This window comes from Eretmochelys imbricata, chromosome 16, assembly GCF_965152235.1.
Source record: "Eretmochelys imbricata isolate rEreImb1 chromosome 16, rEreImb1.hap1, whole genome shotgun sequence".
Classification (NCBI taxonomy): domain Eukaryota; kingdom Metazoa; phylum Chordata; order Testudines; family Cheloniidae; genus Eretmochelys; species Eretmochelys imbricata.
In genome coordinates, this window is record NC_135587.1 from 3,606,638 (window position 1) to 3,624,200 (window position 17,563).

The 17,563-nt window shown below is 44.7% G+C and overlaps 1 protein-coding gene across 11 annotated transcripts in view; it reads left to right on the plus strand.

The window, feature by feature from the left end:
* EXD3 (exonuclease 3'-5' domain containing 3) overlaps positions 1–17,563 on the plus strand; it is a 556,345-nt gene that overhangs the window by 256,319 nt on the left and 282,463 nt on the right. Inside the window, exon 20 of one of the 11 annotated variants that reach the window (XM_077836029.1) lies at positions 975–1,049. The exons of the other annotated variants lie outside the window; for them this stretch is intronic. Coding sequence (XP_077692155.1) covers positions 975–1,004 — 30 coding nt within the window. The 3' untranslated portion in view covers positions 1,005–1,049. Of the gene's footprint in view, positions 1–974; positions 1,050–17,563 lie in introns of those variants that run through there. 11 annotated transcript variants of the gene reach the window in all.

Below are 17,563 nucleotides of genomic sequence, written 5' to 3' on the forward strand. Positions count from 1 at the left end.
GCTCTGTGCAGTATCTTACAGGCAGTGTCGCAGTGTCAGTGGTGGTGAACTGAGGAGATATGCAATGGAAGGAGTCAGCTTCAGAGCCCTGGTAACCTTTGTACTGCAAATGCTTGTCACTGTGATTCAAAGAGCAGACAGATAGATAAAAGCTTGCTCTTGCTATATAAGAGCACAGTCTGTAAGGGTTTATAACTTGGCTGTAAAATCTTTCTGGCCTGAAGCCTACAGACACATTCTCAGCCAGGAGGGCCTGTCCATCTCCAGATGTGCTGGGTTTGTTCTCCTTGGATACAAAGTTCAAGCTTCAAACTGGAATGGCAAAGTGCGTGTAAGCTGGTGTTTGAATGTCTGGTGTGAAATGTCACTCTTCCATTGAACGTGGAAAGAATTCTCCCGCTACCTGCTTGGAGGGCAGTATTGTCCAGTGGATAAATAACTACATGGGACTCAAGAGACCTGGATTCTGTTCCTGATTCTACCACTGAGCTACTGGGTCACTTTGGGCAAGTCACTTCCCCTGTTTGGGCCTCTGTTTCCTTTCCCACCCTTTGTCTGTTGCATCTATTCAGCTTGGAAGCGGTTCAGGGCCAGGACTGTTTCCCGCAATATGTTTGTACAGCACCTAACAAATAGGGACCTGATCTCAGTTGGGGCTTGTAGGCACTACTGTATCACAAACCAAATATTACCCCCTTCCAAAATCAAACGTGCAGAAAAGAAAATCACATCTCTGACCCCCACTGCAGTTTCTTCATCTGAACCTCCCCCTGTTTATTGTGTAACTATCTATAAGTTCTACTAGCTTGTTTCTTTCTCTTCATTGAATGCGCTGATCCCCAATAAGCAAATCACTTTATCTTTACTGGTGTCCTGTTTAACTTATGACCTCGGCCTAAGTCCTGCAGGATGTGAGTTAGCTGCTATATTTTATTGTCTGGAGATCTGATATCTAATGTTCTTTGCCCTTTCAGTTTCAAAGCGACTTGCTCCAGCCTTTTTGAAACCACTGGGGGTGAGAGGAAACCACCAAGTTAGAAGCTGAAATGGTACAGCAGTTTCAGCAAATGTTTCCATCTTTGTGCGGTTAAGGTAACAAACCTCATGGCTGTGAAGCTCATCATGTGCAAGCTCTGATTTACGCAGAGTGAACATGGCACGGAGCAATCCGTTTGTCTGGGACAAATATAAAGGCCTTATGATTAGATGAAAAACACTATGCTTGGGGCACTTTGCAGGAAGCTTTGAGGCCAGCCTGGGAACCCTGACAATATTAGTCGATAAGTAATAATATAGATCCCTCAAGCTGTAGTTTAGCTTGAAAATATGCATGTCTCTCGTTAGCTTCTGTCACGGCAATCTGATCAGCAGGCTTTTTTGTTCCTTTTATGTGGGTTGTGCTGTTGGTCCAGATGAGGATGAGAACATCCAGCCATCTCCTTTCTCACAAACTTGTAAGCTGAGTAGTTATCTCCCCATTTGATCGTGTTTTGGAAGCGGGACCAGAGCAATTTTGTTTTGTGGTCCCTTTTCTGAGCTTGGGAAGGCCTGACAGAAATTTTACAAAAGGGCAATAATCATGGGTTTTTAATGTAGCTGTTGTGCTTTCTGTTACGCTCTGCACAAAACCTAGAAGATTAAAAGGAGCCTAATTGTATAAGGCCTTTCTTCTTCTCCAGAGACAGAGGGATTCTCCCACTGGGGCTGTGCCATCTTTTTGAAATAACATTTGTCACTCAGTTACCTTTTTATCTAAGTCATGACCCACAAGATCAGCAAAGAGTGTAAAAAAACTGAAATTCACAGAAGTGACAACATTTCAGCTTCTCCATTGAGCCAGTATCCAGAGTTGTGTGCTCTGTAATCTCTCTGGGAAGGGATGTGTCTTGCTGTGTGTATGTAAAGCAACTAGTGCTGTACATAAAGAAATAACAAGGACCATATGCACTGTTTTTTACCAGCTTGAGAGCTTTGCGAAATGTAATATTGCTTTGAAACCCTCTGTGGTTTAATAAAAGGCTCATCCATCGGATGCAATTTGTCAGCGCCTGCAGGTGAAGAAGACCTGTGATTAACAGCACTCATGGTTTGCCCAGATGGGAGTTCTCATGGTGATCGTGGGAGGTCCCGGACGACTGGAAAAAGGCTAACATAGTGCCCATCTTTAAAAAAGGGAAGAAGGAGGATCCGGGGAACTACAGGGCAGTCAGCCTCACCTCAGTCCGTGGAAAAATCAAGGAGCAGGTCCTCAAGGAATCAATTCTGAAGCACTTAGAGGAGAGGAAAGTGATCAGGAAGAGTCAGCATGGATTCGCCAAGGGCAAGTCATGCCTGACTAATCTAATCGCCTTCTATTACGAGATAACTGGCTCTGTGGATGAGCGGAAAGCAGTGAACATATTATTCCTTGACTTTAGCAAAGCTTTTGACACGGTCTCCCACAGTATTCTTGCCAGCAAGTTAAAGAAGTATGTGCTGGACGATAAGGTGGACAGAAAGCTGGCTAGATCGTTGGGCTCAACAGGTAGTGATCAATGGTTCCATGTCTAGTTGGCAGCCGGTATCAAGCGGAGTGCCCCAAGGGCCTGGTACCGTTTTTGTTCAATATCTTCATTAATGATCTGGAGGATGGTGTGGATTGCACCCTCAGCAAGTTTGCAGATGACACTAAACTGGGAGGAGTGGTAGATACGCTGGAGGGTAGGGATAGAATACAGAGTGACCTAGGCAAGTTAGAGGATTGGGCCAAAAGAAATCTGATGAGGTTCAACAAGGGCAAGGGCAGAGACCTGCACTTAGGACGGAAGAATCCCATGCACCGCTACAGACTAGGGACCGAATGGCTAGGCAGTAGTTCTGCAGAAAAGGACCGAGGGGTTACAGTGGACGAGAAGCTGGATATGAGTCAACAGTGTGCCCTTGTTGCCAAGAAGACCAGTGGCATTTTGGGATGTATAAGTAGGGGCATTGGCAGCAGATCGAGGGATGTGATCGTTCCCCTCTATTCGACATTGGTGAGGCCTCATCTGGAGTACTGTGTCCAGTTTTGGGCCCCACACTATAAGAAGGATGTGGAAAAATTGGAAAGCGTCCAGCGGAAGGCAACCAAAATTATTAGGGGACTGGAACACATGATTTCTGAGGAGAGGCTGAGGGAACTGGGATTGTTTAGTGTGCGGAAGAGAAGATTGAGGGGGGATTTGATAGCTGCTTTCAACTACCTGAAAGGGGGTTCCAAAGAGGATGGCTCTAGACTGTTCTCAGTGGTAGCAGGTGACAGAATGAGGAGTAATGGTCTCAAGTTGCAGTGGGGGAAGTTTTGGTTGGATATTAGGAATACCTTTTTCACTAGGAGGGTGGTGAAGCACTGGAATGGGTTCCCTAGGGAGGTGGTGGAATCTCCTTCCTTTGAGGTTTTTAAGGTCAGGCTTGAGAAAGCTCTGGGTGGGATGATTTAGTTGGGGATTGGTCCTGCTTTGAGCAGGGGGTTGGACTTAGATGACCTCCTGAGGTCCCTTCCAACCCTGATATTCTGTGATTCTATGAGTTAGCAGCTTAGTCCTCCCACCCTCTCACCCTGAGATGAAAAATCAGTCTGATGCTTGTCCAATGTGGAACTTTTGATTTCTTGCTTCAAAGTGTAATTGTTCAACACAAAGGGTGAGACCCTCTTACTGTTTATCCTGGGCCTTGCACTTTAGATATAATCTGCAACTTGTACCACTTAGATTCTGACTGGGAAGCAGAGCTGGTACTATTGTCTCTTTCTAGGGCAGCAGAAGTAGTGAATTGGCCTCAAAAGATACTTGTCCATGGGATTGTTTTGAGTTTGAGCGAGCAAGCTTCATCAGTGATTATACCGAGTAGTTACATAGTGTTTTCATCTTCGAACTCCGTATGGACGTCTGTAAGAGCTGGGCCTCCTTTTCAGTGTGAGCAATTTTACCCAACTACGTTTAATCAGCAGCAGGGTTTGTACTAATTTATCAAGGGCAAATTGCACTTCTTTAGGACCTTAATTTGAGGCACTGTATTTGTTGTTCTCAAGTGGTTTACAGTCCTTAATTGAGCCTTATAACATCTCATAATAGGCAGGTGTTGTTTATACCTATTTTATAGCTAGGTTAACTCAGCCATCCAGAAGATACATGCCTTGTCCAGGGTCAGAAATTTAGTTAGCTGTGGGGATAGAAGCCAAAAGTTCTGACTTTCAGTCTCCTGTTCTAACTATTAGAGACTACCCAGTCATGAATATAGATCCCTTTTTTCACATGCTGTAGCATGTGATAGGAATCACTAATTCATTGTGATAGGAATCACTTTTGCCAGCTCTTCCAGAAATGGTGCTCACTTGAAGCTGAGGGAAAAGTCAGAAAAAGTCAAAAGTCTCTGCTTCTTTCTGCGGCACTGGGAACACATTCCAGTGGGCTTTACACGTAATGAGTAAAGAGTCCAGTGAGTGTGTAGGCCTGTGATTAGTGTAAGAAAGCACCTTGGGGTTCCTTGTTTGTGTTACAAAACCTCACCTAAGTTGTAAGCAGCATTAACACCTGATGCTTCCAAAGAAGGCAAAGAAAAAAGCATAATGCCCTGACCAGTTCTGCAGTGTGATAAACAAGTAGAAAAAAATCTCTTCCTGACCTCTGCTGCCAGTCAGTTTATGCCCTGGAGCACAAGGTCTGAATAATTTCCAGCATGAAACTAGCATTTCACTGCATTATCTTACATGTATAGCACAGGGCCAAAAAAAAAAAGACTTGACTGGGCCTAATTCTTAGCAGCGAGCCTGGAGAATAGTGCCTGGTTCCCACAGACTGTGCACTTTCCTGCCAAGATTTTAGTATCTTCAGAAATCCAGTGGAGCATGAAGGTCACAGCAAGGAAATAATGACAGCCTGGGATTTTTTTCCCCCTTTTACCAGCTATGAGCAGACTGTTGTCTCTCTAGCATGTTGACTGTTTTCATAGGGTTTTAGCGTGAAGTTTATATTTTTCAGAGACCAGTGGAAGTCAAATATGGGAATGCAGCCGATCAGCTGCGTTTCTTCAAGGAAGTCAATATGATGTAGATTTGTTTTTTTCAGTGTCTGCAAAAGCTTCACTTGCAGTGAAATTTCCCATTCAAAGTTTTGACTGTAGATCCTTTTTGTGTGTGTGTATGAAAAAGTCTATCCAGGTTCTGTTTTGTGTAGTTGTATATCTTCTCTCATTTCTCTTGCAAAGCTGTAGGTGAATATTAAACTTTGAAAAAATAGCATTAGTTATGCAGTGGGCTGTATTTCACAATGCCAGAACTGAGAAGGCTGAATTTGCCATTACAATTGAATTATCCTCAATTTATAAAGCAAATATTTTCATTTGAGGACTCTCATCCTTATTTCTTGGAGCTGGACTAGTCCTGCAGCACTAAATCCAATCAAGGTATGGATGTGCATTTTTTTCCTGGAGAGCAATACCAGTTGGAAATATGCTGAATTTAGCCAGTGGAAACAGAGCCAGTGAAGAATCATCCAAAGTGAAAATGGCACTTCTATTTAGACTAGCATAGTAGAGGAGACACAATGTAACACAAATTAAATTTCCTTTTATAGCGCTCTGCATGAGGCTTTCCCCCCTTTTCTTGGTTTTGGGCAGATCAGTGAAGTATATTGGCCAGCAATGATTCTGGTACACTGGGAGAAAGTAAGGAAAGGTTACAGGGTGACAATGACAGAGTGACTGTAAGGAAAAGGCAGAATTCTCTGTAGAAGGCAGTGACACAGCTATAATTCCCATGTGTCTGAGAGAAACTGTCCCCTATGTTTTCTCTCCAATGTCATGAGAAAACAGAAGATTTGTAGCCAATTTAAGTTCTGTTGGTTTCTAGTCCCTGGTGTCTCTTAAAGATCAGAGTTCAGTGTGTTGACTATGTCAAGAAGTCAAAATTCTGATTCCTGTTTCTCTCTCCATTCCGTAAGCTTTGGAACTTTTTTGTGTGTCCATTGTTGCCCTTATAATGTTTATTGTTCACACATCATGTCATATTAATGATTCAGTGCTCAGTTCTGCCAGTGTATATAGTACAGTATATCATATCTACTGATTCCAGTCATAGACTTTGTCAGATCTGTAATTTTTTGACAGCATCAGTTTTGTAAGACTATTACTTTGGACTTGCACAGCAATGTTAATCTGAAGATCTTAAACACTAAATCACACCTGTCCAGAAAGTGGACAATTTCTACCATTCGTAGTGTTGGTTGTATGAAGTATATCACACCCAAAATCAAAGAAAACCTTGTTGCTATGTACCATAATTCAAAATAATATGTCTTTTGATGCAGGTGCATTTCATCTGTTGATATGAAGGCACTCTCAGTCAGAAGCTAATAGATGGTAAAATTAGTGAGCAACGTATACAGGGGTTGGGCCTTTCAGGGAGACTTTACTCCCCAAAAGGTGCAGCTGCTGTAAGTGATATAACAGATGACAGTAAAATAATGTCTTGGACTTGTACAGCCCCTTTCATCCAAGGATCTCAGGTTATTTAAGAAACAGAAAGAGGTAAAATATGAGACGAGTGGTCTGTAGGGCATTAAATGACTTTCCCAAGGATGTACAGCAAGTCAGTAGCAGAGTCAATGATAGACTCCAGGAGTCCTGACAAGACAACACTAGATAACAATGCTTTAATGCAGAGTAGGTTTATATTTAGCTAAACTGAAGTGTTGTCTTGGAGTCAGTTGCTGGCAATAGTAGCTCAGGCTAAAAGTGTTGTTTCACTCCCCACACTTCCCAGCCCTCCATGGATTTTTATAACCAACCAGGGAAGAATTGGTAGGGGAAGTAGAAGTGGGTGGCAACTTAGGCAGCAGTGACCATGAGATGGTCAGAGTTCAGGATCCTGACAAAAGGAAGAAAGGAGAGTAGCAAAATACGGACCCTGGACTTCAGAAAAGCAGACTTTGACTCCCTTACGGAACTGTTGGGCAGGATCCCCTGTGAGAATAACATGAGGGGGCAAGGAGGCCAGGAGAGCTGGCTTTATTTTAAAGAAGCCTTATTGAGGACACAGGGAACAAACCATTCTGATGTGCAGAAAGAATAGCAAATATGGCAGGCGACCAGCTTGGCTTAACAGTGAACTCTTCGGTGAGCTTTAACTCAAAAAGGAAGCTTACAAGAAGTGGAAATTTGGACAGGTGACTAGGGAGCAGTATAAAAATATTGCTAGAGCATGCAGGGGTGTAATCAGGAAGGCCAAGGCACAACTGGGAGTTGCAGCTAGCAAGGGACGTGAAGGGTAACAAGAAGGGTTTCTACAGGTATGTTAGCAACAAGAAGGAGGTCAGGGAAAGTGTGGGCCCCTTACTGAATGGGGGAGGCAACCTAGTGACAGAGGATGTGGAAAAAGCTGAAATACTCAATTTTTTTTTTTTGCCTCGGTCTTCACAGACAAGGTCAGCTCCCAGCCTGCTGCACTGGGCAGCACAGTATGGGGAGGAGGTGAGCAGCCCTCAGTGGTGAAAGAACAGGTTAAGGACTATTTAGAAAAGCTGGACGTGCACAAGTCCATGGGTCCAGATCTAATGCATTCAAGGGTGCTGAGGGAGTTGGTTGATGTGACTGCAGAGCCATTGGCCATTACCTTTGAAAATTCATGGCAATCGGGGGAGGTCCTGGATGATTGGAAAAAGGCAAATATAGTGCCCATATTTTAAAAAGGGAAGTGATGTGTCTGATGAACTACAGACCGGTCAGCCTCACTTCAGTCCCCGGCAAAATCATGGAGCAGGTGCTCAGGGAATCCATTTTGAAGCCCTTGGAGGAGAGAAAGGTGAACAGGAACATGGATTCACCAAGGGCAAGTCATGCCTGACCAACCTGATTGCCTTCTATGTTGAGAAAACTGGCACTGTGGATATCGGGAAAGCGGTGGATGTGATATATCTTGACTTTAGCAAAGCTTTTGATACGGTCTCCCACAGTTAAAAACTTTAACTTGCCAGCAAGTTAAAAAAAGTATGGATTGGATAAATGGACTATAAGGTGTATAGGAAGCTGGCTAGATCGTCAGGCTCAATGGGAAATGATCAACAGTTCAATGTCTAGATGGCAGCTGGTATGAAGTGGAGTGCCCCAGGGGTCAGTCCTGGGGCCGGTTTTGTTCAACATCTTCATTAATGATCTGGATGATGGCATGAATTGCACCCTCAGCAAGTTTTCAGATGACACTAAGCTGGGGGGAGAGGTAGATATGCTATAGGGTAGGGATAGGGTCCAGAGTGACCTAGACAAATTGGAGGATTGGGCCAAAAGAAATCTGATGAGGTTCAACAAGGACAAGTGCAGAGTCCTGCACTTAGGAAGGAAGAATCTCATGCACCTCTATAGGCTGGGGACCGACTGGCTAAGCAGCAGTTCTGCAGAAAAGGACCTGGGAATTAGAGTGGATGAGAAATTGGGTATGAGTCAGCAGTGTGCCCTTGTTGCCAAGAAGCCAATGACATAGTGAGCTGTATTAGTAGGAGCATTGCCAGCAGATGGAGGGAAGTGATTATTCCCCTCTATTCGGCACTGGTGAGGCCACACCTGGAGTATTGCATCCAGATTTGGTCCCCCCACTACAGAAGGGATGTGGACAAATTGGAGAGAGTCCAGTGGAGGGCAACGAAAATGATTAGAGGGCTGGGGTACATGCCTTCGAGGAGAGGCTGAGGGAACTGGGGTTATTTAGTCTACAGATGAAGAGGGTGAGGGGATATTTGATAGCAGCCTTCAACTACCTTAAGGGGGGTTCCAAGGCTGTTCTCAGTGGTGGCAGATGACAGAACAAGAAACAATAGTCTCAAGTTGCAGTGTGTGTGCGTGGGTGTGGGGTGGGGTTGTCTAGATTGGATATTAGGAAACACTATTTCACTAGGAGGGTGGTGAAGCACTGGAATGGGTTTCCTAGAGAGGTGGTGGAATCTCCATCTTAGAGGTTTTTATGGCCCAGCTTGACCAAGCCCCTGGCTGGGATGATTTAGTTGGGGTTGGTCCTGTTTTGAGCAGGGGATTGGACTAGATGACCTCCTAAGGTCCCTTCCAACCCTGATATTCTATGATTCTATGATTCTAACTTGGCTGAAGGAATATGGGTCAAGAAGAAAATCCCAGCAGAAACATAAACTTCTGTTAAAGAGAAAGAACATAAATAACCTTTGATTTCCCATGATGACATGAGTGATGTGGCCAAGAGAGGAAAAAAATAGAATGAGAACGCTCACACAAGAGTTTTGGCCAAAACTCGTGGTGTACAGGCCGGAGGCTCTGGGGGGAGGGAGTAGGAGTGAGTACGCAGTGCCGTCAGGGATGGAGCGGGGGCTGAAAGAGGTGGGGCGGGGGTGGGGCCTTGGGGGAAGGGATGGAGTGGGGGCGGGGTCTGGGGCAGAGCCGGGGCTTGAGCATCCCCCGGCAGTTTGGAAAATTGGTGCCAGTGCTTGGGGATCATAGTGAGGTTTTAAGAAAACTGGATTTAAATAAATTTTCAATCTAAATCCAGTCTTTGTTGGCTATTTTAATTCAGTTTGGAATTCATTAGAGTGTGGCGACCTGACAACTGGATCTGAGCAGAGGGGGAGAGAGTAGAGGAAGGCTACTGAGGATGGCAGAGCAGTCATGGACCGTAATGAGCTGGAGATCACAGGGGGGCTGGTCGAGGTGAAGGAGATGAGTTGGTGGATGGACAGAGGGACCTCAGCAATGGAGAGATCAAGGGGCAATGTTTAGTGGAGACAAAGTCAAGTGAGTTGCCATCTTGACAGGGAGAGTTGATCCAGGAGGGAGAACAACAGGCAGATGGGATGTTAACATGGAAACTGAAGTCCCTGAGGATGAGTGTTGTATGGAAAAGGACTATAAAGAACCACTGAGGCCAAACTGCCGATGTTGTGCTTTTTACACACTAGGCTAACCGGTGATTTCATTTAGTTTGTGTCTGTTGCCATGGTTTCTCGCATTCTTCCTGATTTTCACTGTTTAAACAAGTTGGGTAATAAGCCAAAAGTAAAGAAGCACAATGAATTTTTCACCATTCAGAGAAAAAGACCCTGTGGCTATGGAATGATCCCTACCGATGGCAGACCCACCTTTTACCCTGCATCACCCTTCCATGTCTCTGGCAGATCCCATTTTGCAGCAGGCTCTGGTGTTAGGTCATACCTCCCCAAACAGGGCTTTCCCTGTATCAGCAGCATATAGTGCCTTTTACTGGAGAGCTCATGTTACACTAGTGAAAATAATCGGTTATGCAAAGTTCCACCATTTAGATTAGATTTCTTATTTGCGGCCAGTGAGTTGTGAAAGCGAAAGCTAATCTGCACTGCAAGCCTGCAGCCACTTTGTGTACACTAACTCCTTCTGATACCTTTAAATTTGGCTCATGGGGACAGAGCAGGCTAGGTCCTGAAATACAAGTCAAAGGAAAACAAAACGCAGGTGGTCAGTTTACATCAATGCTCTGAGGCTTGGCATGTCAGCAGAATACTGCTCTGCAATCCAAACAGACCCAGAATAGCCTTAACAAAGAATAAACTACCAAACCAAAGGAAGTGGTGAGATTTGGGCCTGGCATTTTGCCCAAGGACTTTCCTAGTCATTTCGGTTAAGAAGAGGCTAATGCTTGTCGGATCATTATTCCTGGGGCCTTGCACAGATTAGGCCAGTGTTCTTTTTCACACAAGTAGTACCTGATGGCTGATGGTTTCTCTCACAGGCTCACCTGGCTGCCCACTTAGGTGAGCAGTACAGAGCCGTAGTCATTGTTAAACACTCCCCTTTGGGATGCAGATTCCATGCAGACAGAATGAGCGGGTTTGATTTCATAGGCTTCTGTCATGTGCTTTCTTCTTTTGTTATTGCCTTCCCTATTGCCACCACATCACTGCCAATCTCAGGATTTTACTGGGGGGGTCAGGAGAGGAAAAGTCAGTCTTCGTATCAGCCCCCAAATGTTTCTGAATCACACCACTCACTTCTCTGACACTAACATGATTTTTCTCCTGTTAGCCTTGTAGATCCAGTACGATAATAGGGGAGAAAGTGGCAGTCTGTTCTGCCTCAGGTTTCAGAGTGGCAGCCGTGTTAGTCTGTATCAGCAAAAACAACGAGGAGTCCTCGTGGCACCTTAGAGACTAACAAATTTATTTGGGCATAAGCTTTCGTGGGCTAAAACCCACAAAATAAGTATATGTTTTCTTACTGTATTTTCCACTGAATGCATCTGATGAAGTGGGTTTTAGCCCACGAAAGCTTATGCCCAAATAAATTTGTTAGTCTCTAAGATGCCACAAGTCCTCCTCATTCTTTTCACAATAAGAATGCCATTCTGCTGATGTTCTCTCTGTGTTACTAAGTATCAGAGGGGTAGCCGTGTTGGTCTGTATCCACAAAAACAATGAGGTGGCACCTTAAAGACAAACAAATTTATTTGGGCAAAAGCTTTCGTGGGCCAAAACCCCCACTCCATGCATCTGATGAAGTGGGTTTTATCCCACGAAAGCTTATGCCCAATAAATGTGTTGGTCTCTAAGGTACCACTAGGACTCCTTGTTATTTTTGTTCTGCCTCAGGCATCCTCAGCAAAACAGTCAGCTCCCACACTTCAGAGAAAACCTGCTTGAGCAATGCTTTTAAATCTATTTATTGTTTCCTTCCCCCTGTAAACTCAAGTTGCTTTAGTGGCATGACTCAAAGAGGCTTCAGAGATAGAGAAATTATAACCAATACATTTACAAAACTCAAAACATTAATCAAAAGAGATTTCATATACACAGTGTCATCTTAATGCCTGTGGTTGCACAATCTGTCAGGGCTAGCAGAAGATCTCCCACCTTCTACCATAGGAAAGAGGGTTTCCAATTCTCCAAAAGGATAAAGCACCCATTTCTAGAACTAGCTGTTCTCAGAATACTGGACCTTAAAACTGTCTCTAGTGTCCATCCTGTGCCTCAGGGGGCAGGGAGGGGACGGACAAATTGTGTGAGTTTTCTTCTTCTTCAGTGGCAGATGTTTGCCATGTTCAGAGTAGTGAAACGATAGTTGATGGATTATGGACAGAGTGCAAGTGATATGGTCAAAGGGGAAGGATATCTGTAAGTTATCATCCGGATGAAATCTAGAATAGCAAGACTTAACTGAACTGAGCTTTCCCAATCCTCTGGAAAGTTTTCAGCACCTTTAGCTCTGGAGTTGTTAGTAAAATATTCTGGTTTGGTATAGTGCTTAGAGAGGGGGCTGGGTGTCTGGATTCCTGGGTTCTACCTATGTCTCAGTCTTTCACACACTGGGTGACTTTGGGGAAATCACTTACTCTCCCTGTATGTCTCTTTCCTCTGGGGGCATGGGGAGGGGGCAAGAGGGGAACAAGAATGATCCACCACCACAGGGGGCTGTTAGGCTAAACCTTAAGCTGTCATGGAATAAGAGGGAAGGTCTTCTCATGGATTGGTAACTGGTTAAAAGATAGGAAACAAAGAGTAGGAATAAATGGTCAGTTTTCAGAAAGGAGAGAGGTAAATAGTGGTGTCCCCCAGGGGTCTGTACTGGGACCAGTCCTATTCAGCATATTCATAAATGATCTGGAAAAAGGGGTAAACAGGAAAGTGGCAAAATTTGCAGATGATACAAAACTACTCAAGATAGTTAAATCCCAGGCAGACTGCAAAGAGCTACAAAAGGATCTCTCAAAACTGGGTAACTAGGGGCAGCAAAATGGCAGATGAAATTCAGTGTTGATAAATGCAAAGTAACGCACATTGGAAAACATAATCCCAATTATACATATAAAATGATGGGGTCTTAATTAGCTGTTACCACTCAAGAAAGAGATCTTGGAGTCATTGTGGATAGTTCTCTGAAAACATCCACTCAATGTGCAGCGGCAGTGAAAAAAGCAAACAGAATGTTGGGAATCATTAAGAAAGGGATTGATAATAAGACAGAAAATATCGTATTGCCGCTATATAAATCCATGGTACGCCCACATCTTGAATACTGTGTGCAGATGTGGTCGTCCCATCTCAAAAAAGATCTACTGGAATTGGAAAAGGTTCAGAAAAGGGCAACAAAATGATTAGGGGTATGGAACGGCTTCCGTATGAGGAGAGATTAATAAGACTGGGATTTTTCAGCTTGGAAAAGAGACAACTAAGGGTCGATATGATAGAGGTCTATAAAATCATGACTGGTATAGAGAAAGAGAATAAGGAAGGTTATTTACTCCTCCTCATAACACAAGAACTAGAGGTCACCAAATGAAATGAATAGTCAGCAGGTTTAAAAACAAACAAAAGGAAGTATTTTTTCATACAACGCAGTCAACCTGTGGAACTCCTTGCCAGAGGATGTTGTGAAGGTGAAGGGTTCAGTGTATAACAGGGTTCAAAAAAGAACTAGATGAGTTCATGAAAGGTAGATACATCAATGGCTATTATCCTGGATGGCCAGGGATGATGTCCCCAGCCTCTGTTTGCCGAAAGCTGGGAATGGGCAACAGGGGATGGATCACTGGATGATTACCTGTTCTTTTCATTCCGTCTGGGGTACCTGGCATTGGCCACTGTCGAAGACAGGACACTGGGCTAGATGGACCTTTGGTCTGACCCAGTATGGCTGTTCTTAGTAAGTGCCTTAAGATCCCCTGATGACAGGTGCAAGGGAGAGGTCACGTTCTGTTACAATGGTCAAAGTTTCCAAAAGTGAAAAACGGAATCATGGCAATACAACAGGAAACAATAAACATACATTTGAAAGGTAGCAAAGGTTTATGCCTTCTGTGTTCTGTGCCTTTATACAGTGTCATTCATATTCAGTTTAGTGTCACAGACAATTCTCAGTTACCTTCTTATTTGTTAATAAAAACACATCCTCAGTGACCCTTTGAAGTCCCCAGTGAAAATTCCTGGTATTTTGTTATTATTGATGTGACTCATCCCTGCCTGTAACAGGAGCTTCTCCTGACAGCTACCTCTGCACAGCTTTGTAAAACTCTGCAATTCAGACCTATACCATAGATAGCTTTAAATGGCTAATAATGGGCCTCCTGGAAGATTTCTGCCAAATTCTTGAAGACCTCCAAGCTTTAGAAGTTGCAGGATGTCCTTTTCCAGAGCCCCAGGGCAGGAGGAATATGCAGAGACAAATTCTCCTACCGAAGCAGGATCAAGCTGGTTATTTTTTCAGTTACAAGCAAAGAATAATTCATTCTGCTGCTTAGCAAAAGAGAGAGAGAGCTGTGTCAGTAGGGGATATCAAATAAATGTATGTAGTAATAAATAAATAAGCAGATTTGGGCAGAAATCCTTAGAAGACTTGAAGTTTAATTACTTTGAAAATCTGTCGCTATTACTCTAAGACAAACAAACAAAACCAAAAGAGCTTGAATAATTCAAACATTGGATTCTTGCTGGACTTATAGGAGAGCTATAACTATATGTTTTCGAATGGTATAACAATAGCATGGGGATATCTATAGACTGAGAGTAACATTTTTAAAAATGTCTAAGGCCCTGTCTACACTACGAATACTCCGATTTTACAGAAGTCGATTTTTGGGAACAGATTGTATAAAGTCGAGTGCATGCGTCCATCCTAAGCGCATTAATTCGGCGGTGTGCGTCCACGGTACCGTGGCAAGCGTCGACGTTCCCAGCGGTGCACTGTGGGTAGCTAACCCACAGTTCCTGCAGTTCCCGCTGCCCACTGGAATTCTGGGCTGAGCTCCCAATGCCTGATGGGGCCAAAAATTTGTCGCGGGTGGTTATGGGTAAATGTCGTCAGTCAACCCTTCCTCCCTCTGTGAAAGCAACGGCAGACAATCATTTCGCGCCCTTTTCCCTGGATTGCCCAAGCAAATGCCATAGCACAGCAAGCATGGAGCCTGTTCAGCTCACCGCAGAAGTTATGACCATTGTAAACACCTCGCGCATTATCGTGCAGTTTATGCAGAATCAGCACCTGAAAAACCAGGCGAGAAGGCGATGGCAGCGCGGTGATGAGGATATGAACACAGTTTTCTCTAAAACCGCGGTCCCCAGCAATTTGGAGATCATGGTGTTACTGGGGCAAGCTCATGCTGTGGAACACGGATTCTGGGCCTGGGAAACAAGCACAGAGTGGTGGGACCACATAGTGTTGCAGGTTTGGGATGATTAAACAGGGGATGCAGCGGCAGTCTGTGATCCTGCTGCCGTTCATGAACCTCCACCAGACGCCGGAGCATGTCTGTTTGACCCCGCAGTAGCCCCAGCGTTGCCTCATGCCTCCTCTGATCTTCCTGCTGCCACCTCTCCTCGCGTTCATCGGCCGCTTTCCTGTACTCTGCTATTGTGTCCCTCCACGCATTCTGCTGAGCTCTGTCAGTGCTGGACGACTGCATGAGCTCAGAGAACATTTCATCGCATGTGCATTTTTTTCACCACCTTATCTGAGATACCCTTTGGGACAGAGGAGGGAGGCTTGAAACATTTGCAGCTGCTGGAGGGAAAAAGGGAGTGAAGTATTTAAAAAGATGCATTTTACAGAACAATGGCTATACTCTTTCATGGTGAACAACACTATTCACATTACATAGCACATGTGATTTTGGTACAAGGTCGCATTTTGCATCTTATATTGAGTGCCTGTGGCTTTGGTGTTAGAGATCACACACGCAGGGCTGGGCAACAGAATTCGGCTTGCAGGTGCCATGGTAAGCCATAGTCTTTCGGCTTCTGCAACCTTCATAACAGCAGCGCCCTCCTCTCTCATACTAAGCAAAGCCCATTGAGTTGGCCATTTAGTGCTGCGGTTTTCCTGTTAACGTGCAGCAGCAGAAACCAAACTAATCCCCGCCCCCCCATCCAATTCTCTGGGATGATTGCTTTACCCCTCACCCCACTGCGTGGCTGGTATCAGGGAAGATCCCTGCTAGCCAAACGCAAACAACTCAGCGCCAATTCCCCCCCTCCCCCCCCAACCGCGTGGCTAACTGCGGGGAGGATTTCTTTTCAGCCACAGGCAAACAGTCCAGTAGGAATGGCCACCTGTGAATGTCCCCTTAATTAAATTCCCTATTCCAACCAGGTTACCATGAACAATATCACTCTCCTGAGGATAATACAGAGAGATAAAGAACGGATGTTGCTTGAATGCCAGCAAATGCTGGGACCATATGCTGCCAGGCTTTGTCATGCAATGATACCAGATTACTTGCTACTAGCATGGCGTGGTAAAGTGTCCTATCATGGAGGACGGAACAAAGCTGCTCTCCCCAGAAATCTTCTGCAAAGGCTTTTAGAGTACTTTCAGGAGAGCTTCATGGAGAAGTCCCTGGAGGATTTCCTCTCCATCCCCAGACACGTTAACAGACTTTTCCAGTAGCTGTACTGGCCACGAATGCATCCCAAGTCCTCAGGGCTACTTAATCATTAAAAAACGCTTGCTTTTATAACATGTTTTATAACATATTTTAAAAGGTACACTCACCAGAGGTCTCTTCTCCGACTTGGTTGAGTTGGGAGAGTATTTCATTCAGGGTGATAAAAAGATCCTGGCTGTCGGGGAGAAAGATGTGCTGTGTGCTCTCCTCAAGCTTGTCGTCCTCCTCCTCATCTTCCTGGTCTGCAAAGTCCTCAGGCGTGGCAGAGTACCCCATCATCGGACAGGAGTGGGGTAGTGGTGGCGGCCCCCCTTAGAATTGCATGCAGCTCAACATAGAAGCGGCATGTCTGGGGCTCTGTCCTGGAGCATCCATTTGATTCTTTGGTTTTCTGGTACGCTTGTCTGAGCTCCTTAAGTTTCATGCGGCACTGTGTTGCGTCCCTGCTGTAGCCTCTGTCCCTCATGGCCTCGGAGATTTTTTGAAATGTTTTGGCATTTTGATTTTTGGAATGTAGTTCTGATAGCACGGATTCCTCTCCCCATACAGCGATCAGATTCAGTACCTCCCGTTAGGTCCATGCTGGAGCTCTTTTTCGATTCTGGGACTGCATGGTCACCTGTGCTGATAAGCTCGCCTGGCCAAACAGGAAATGAGATTCAAAAGTTCCCAGGGCTTTTCCTGTACACCTGGCCAGTGCATCCGAGTTCAAAGTGCTGTCCAGAGCGGTCACAATGGTGCACTGTGGGATAGCTCCCAGAGGCCAATACCTTCGAATTGCGTGCACACTAACCCTAATTTCGAAACGGCGGTGTCAATTTCAGCGCTAATCCCCTCATTGGGGAGGAGTACAAAAATTGCTTTTAAGAGCCCTTTATGTCAAAAAAATTGGCTTCGTTGTGTGGACAGGTGCAGGGTTAATTCGATTTAATGCTGCTAAATCTGACATAAACTCGTAATGTAGACCAGGCCTAAGTGACTTAGGAGCACAGATCCCATTTTCAAAGTGATGTAAGCACTTAGGAGCCCAAGTCTCATTGAAAGTCAGTGACTAAATCACTTTGGAAAATGGGACTTAGGCTCCCAAGTCACTTAAGCACTTTTGAAAAGGTTACTCTCAGCTCAACTTATTCCTGATGTGGCTTTCACAAGAAGGTGGGTTTTTTCCTTTCATTTGAGTCTCTT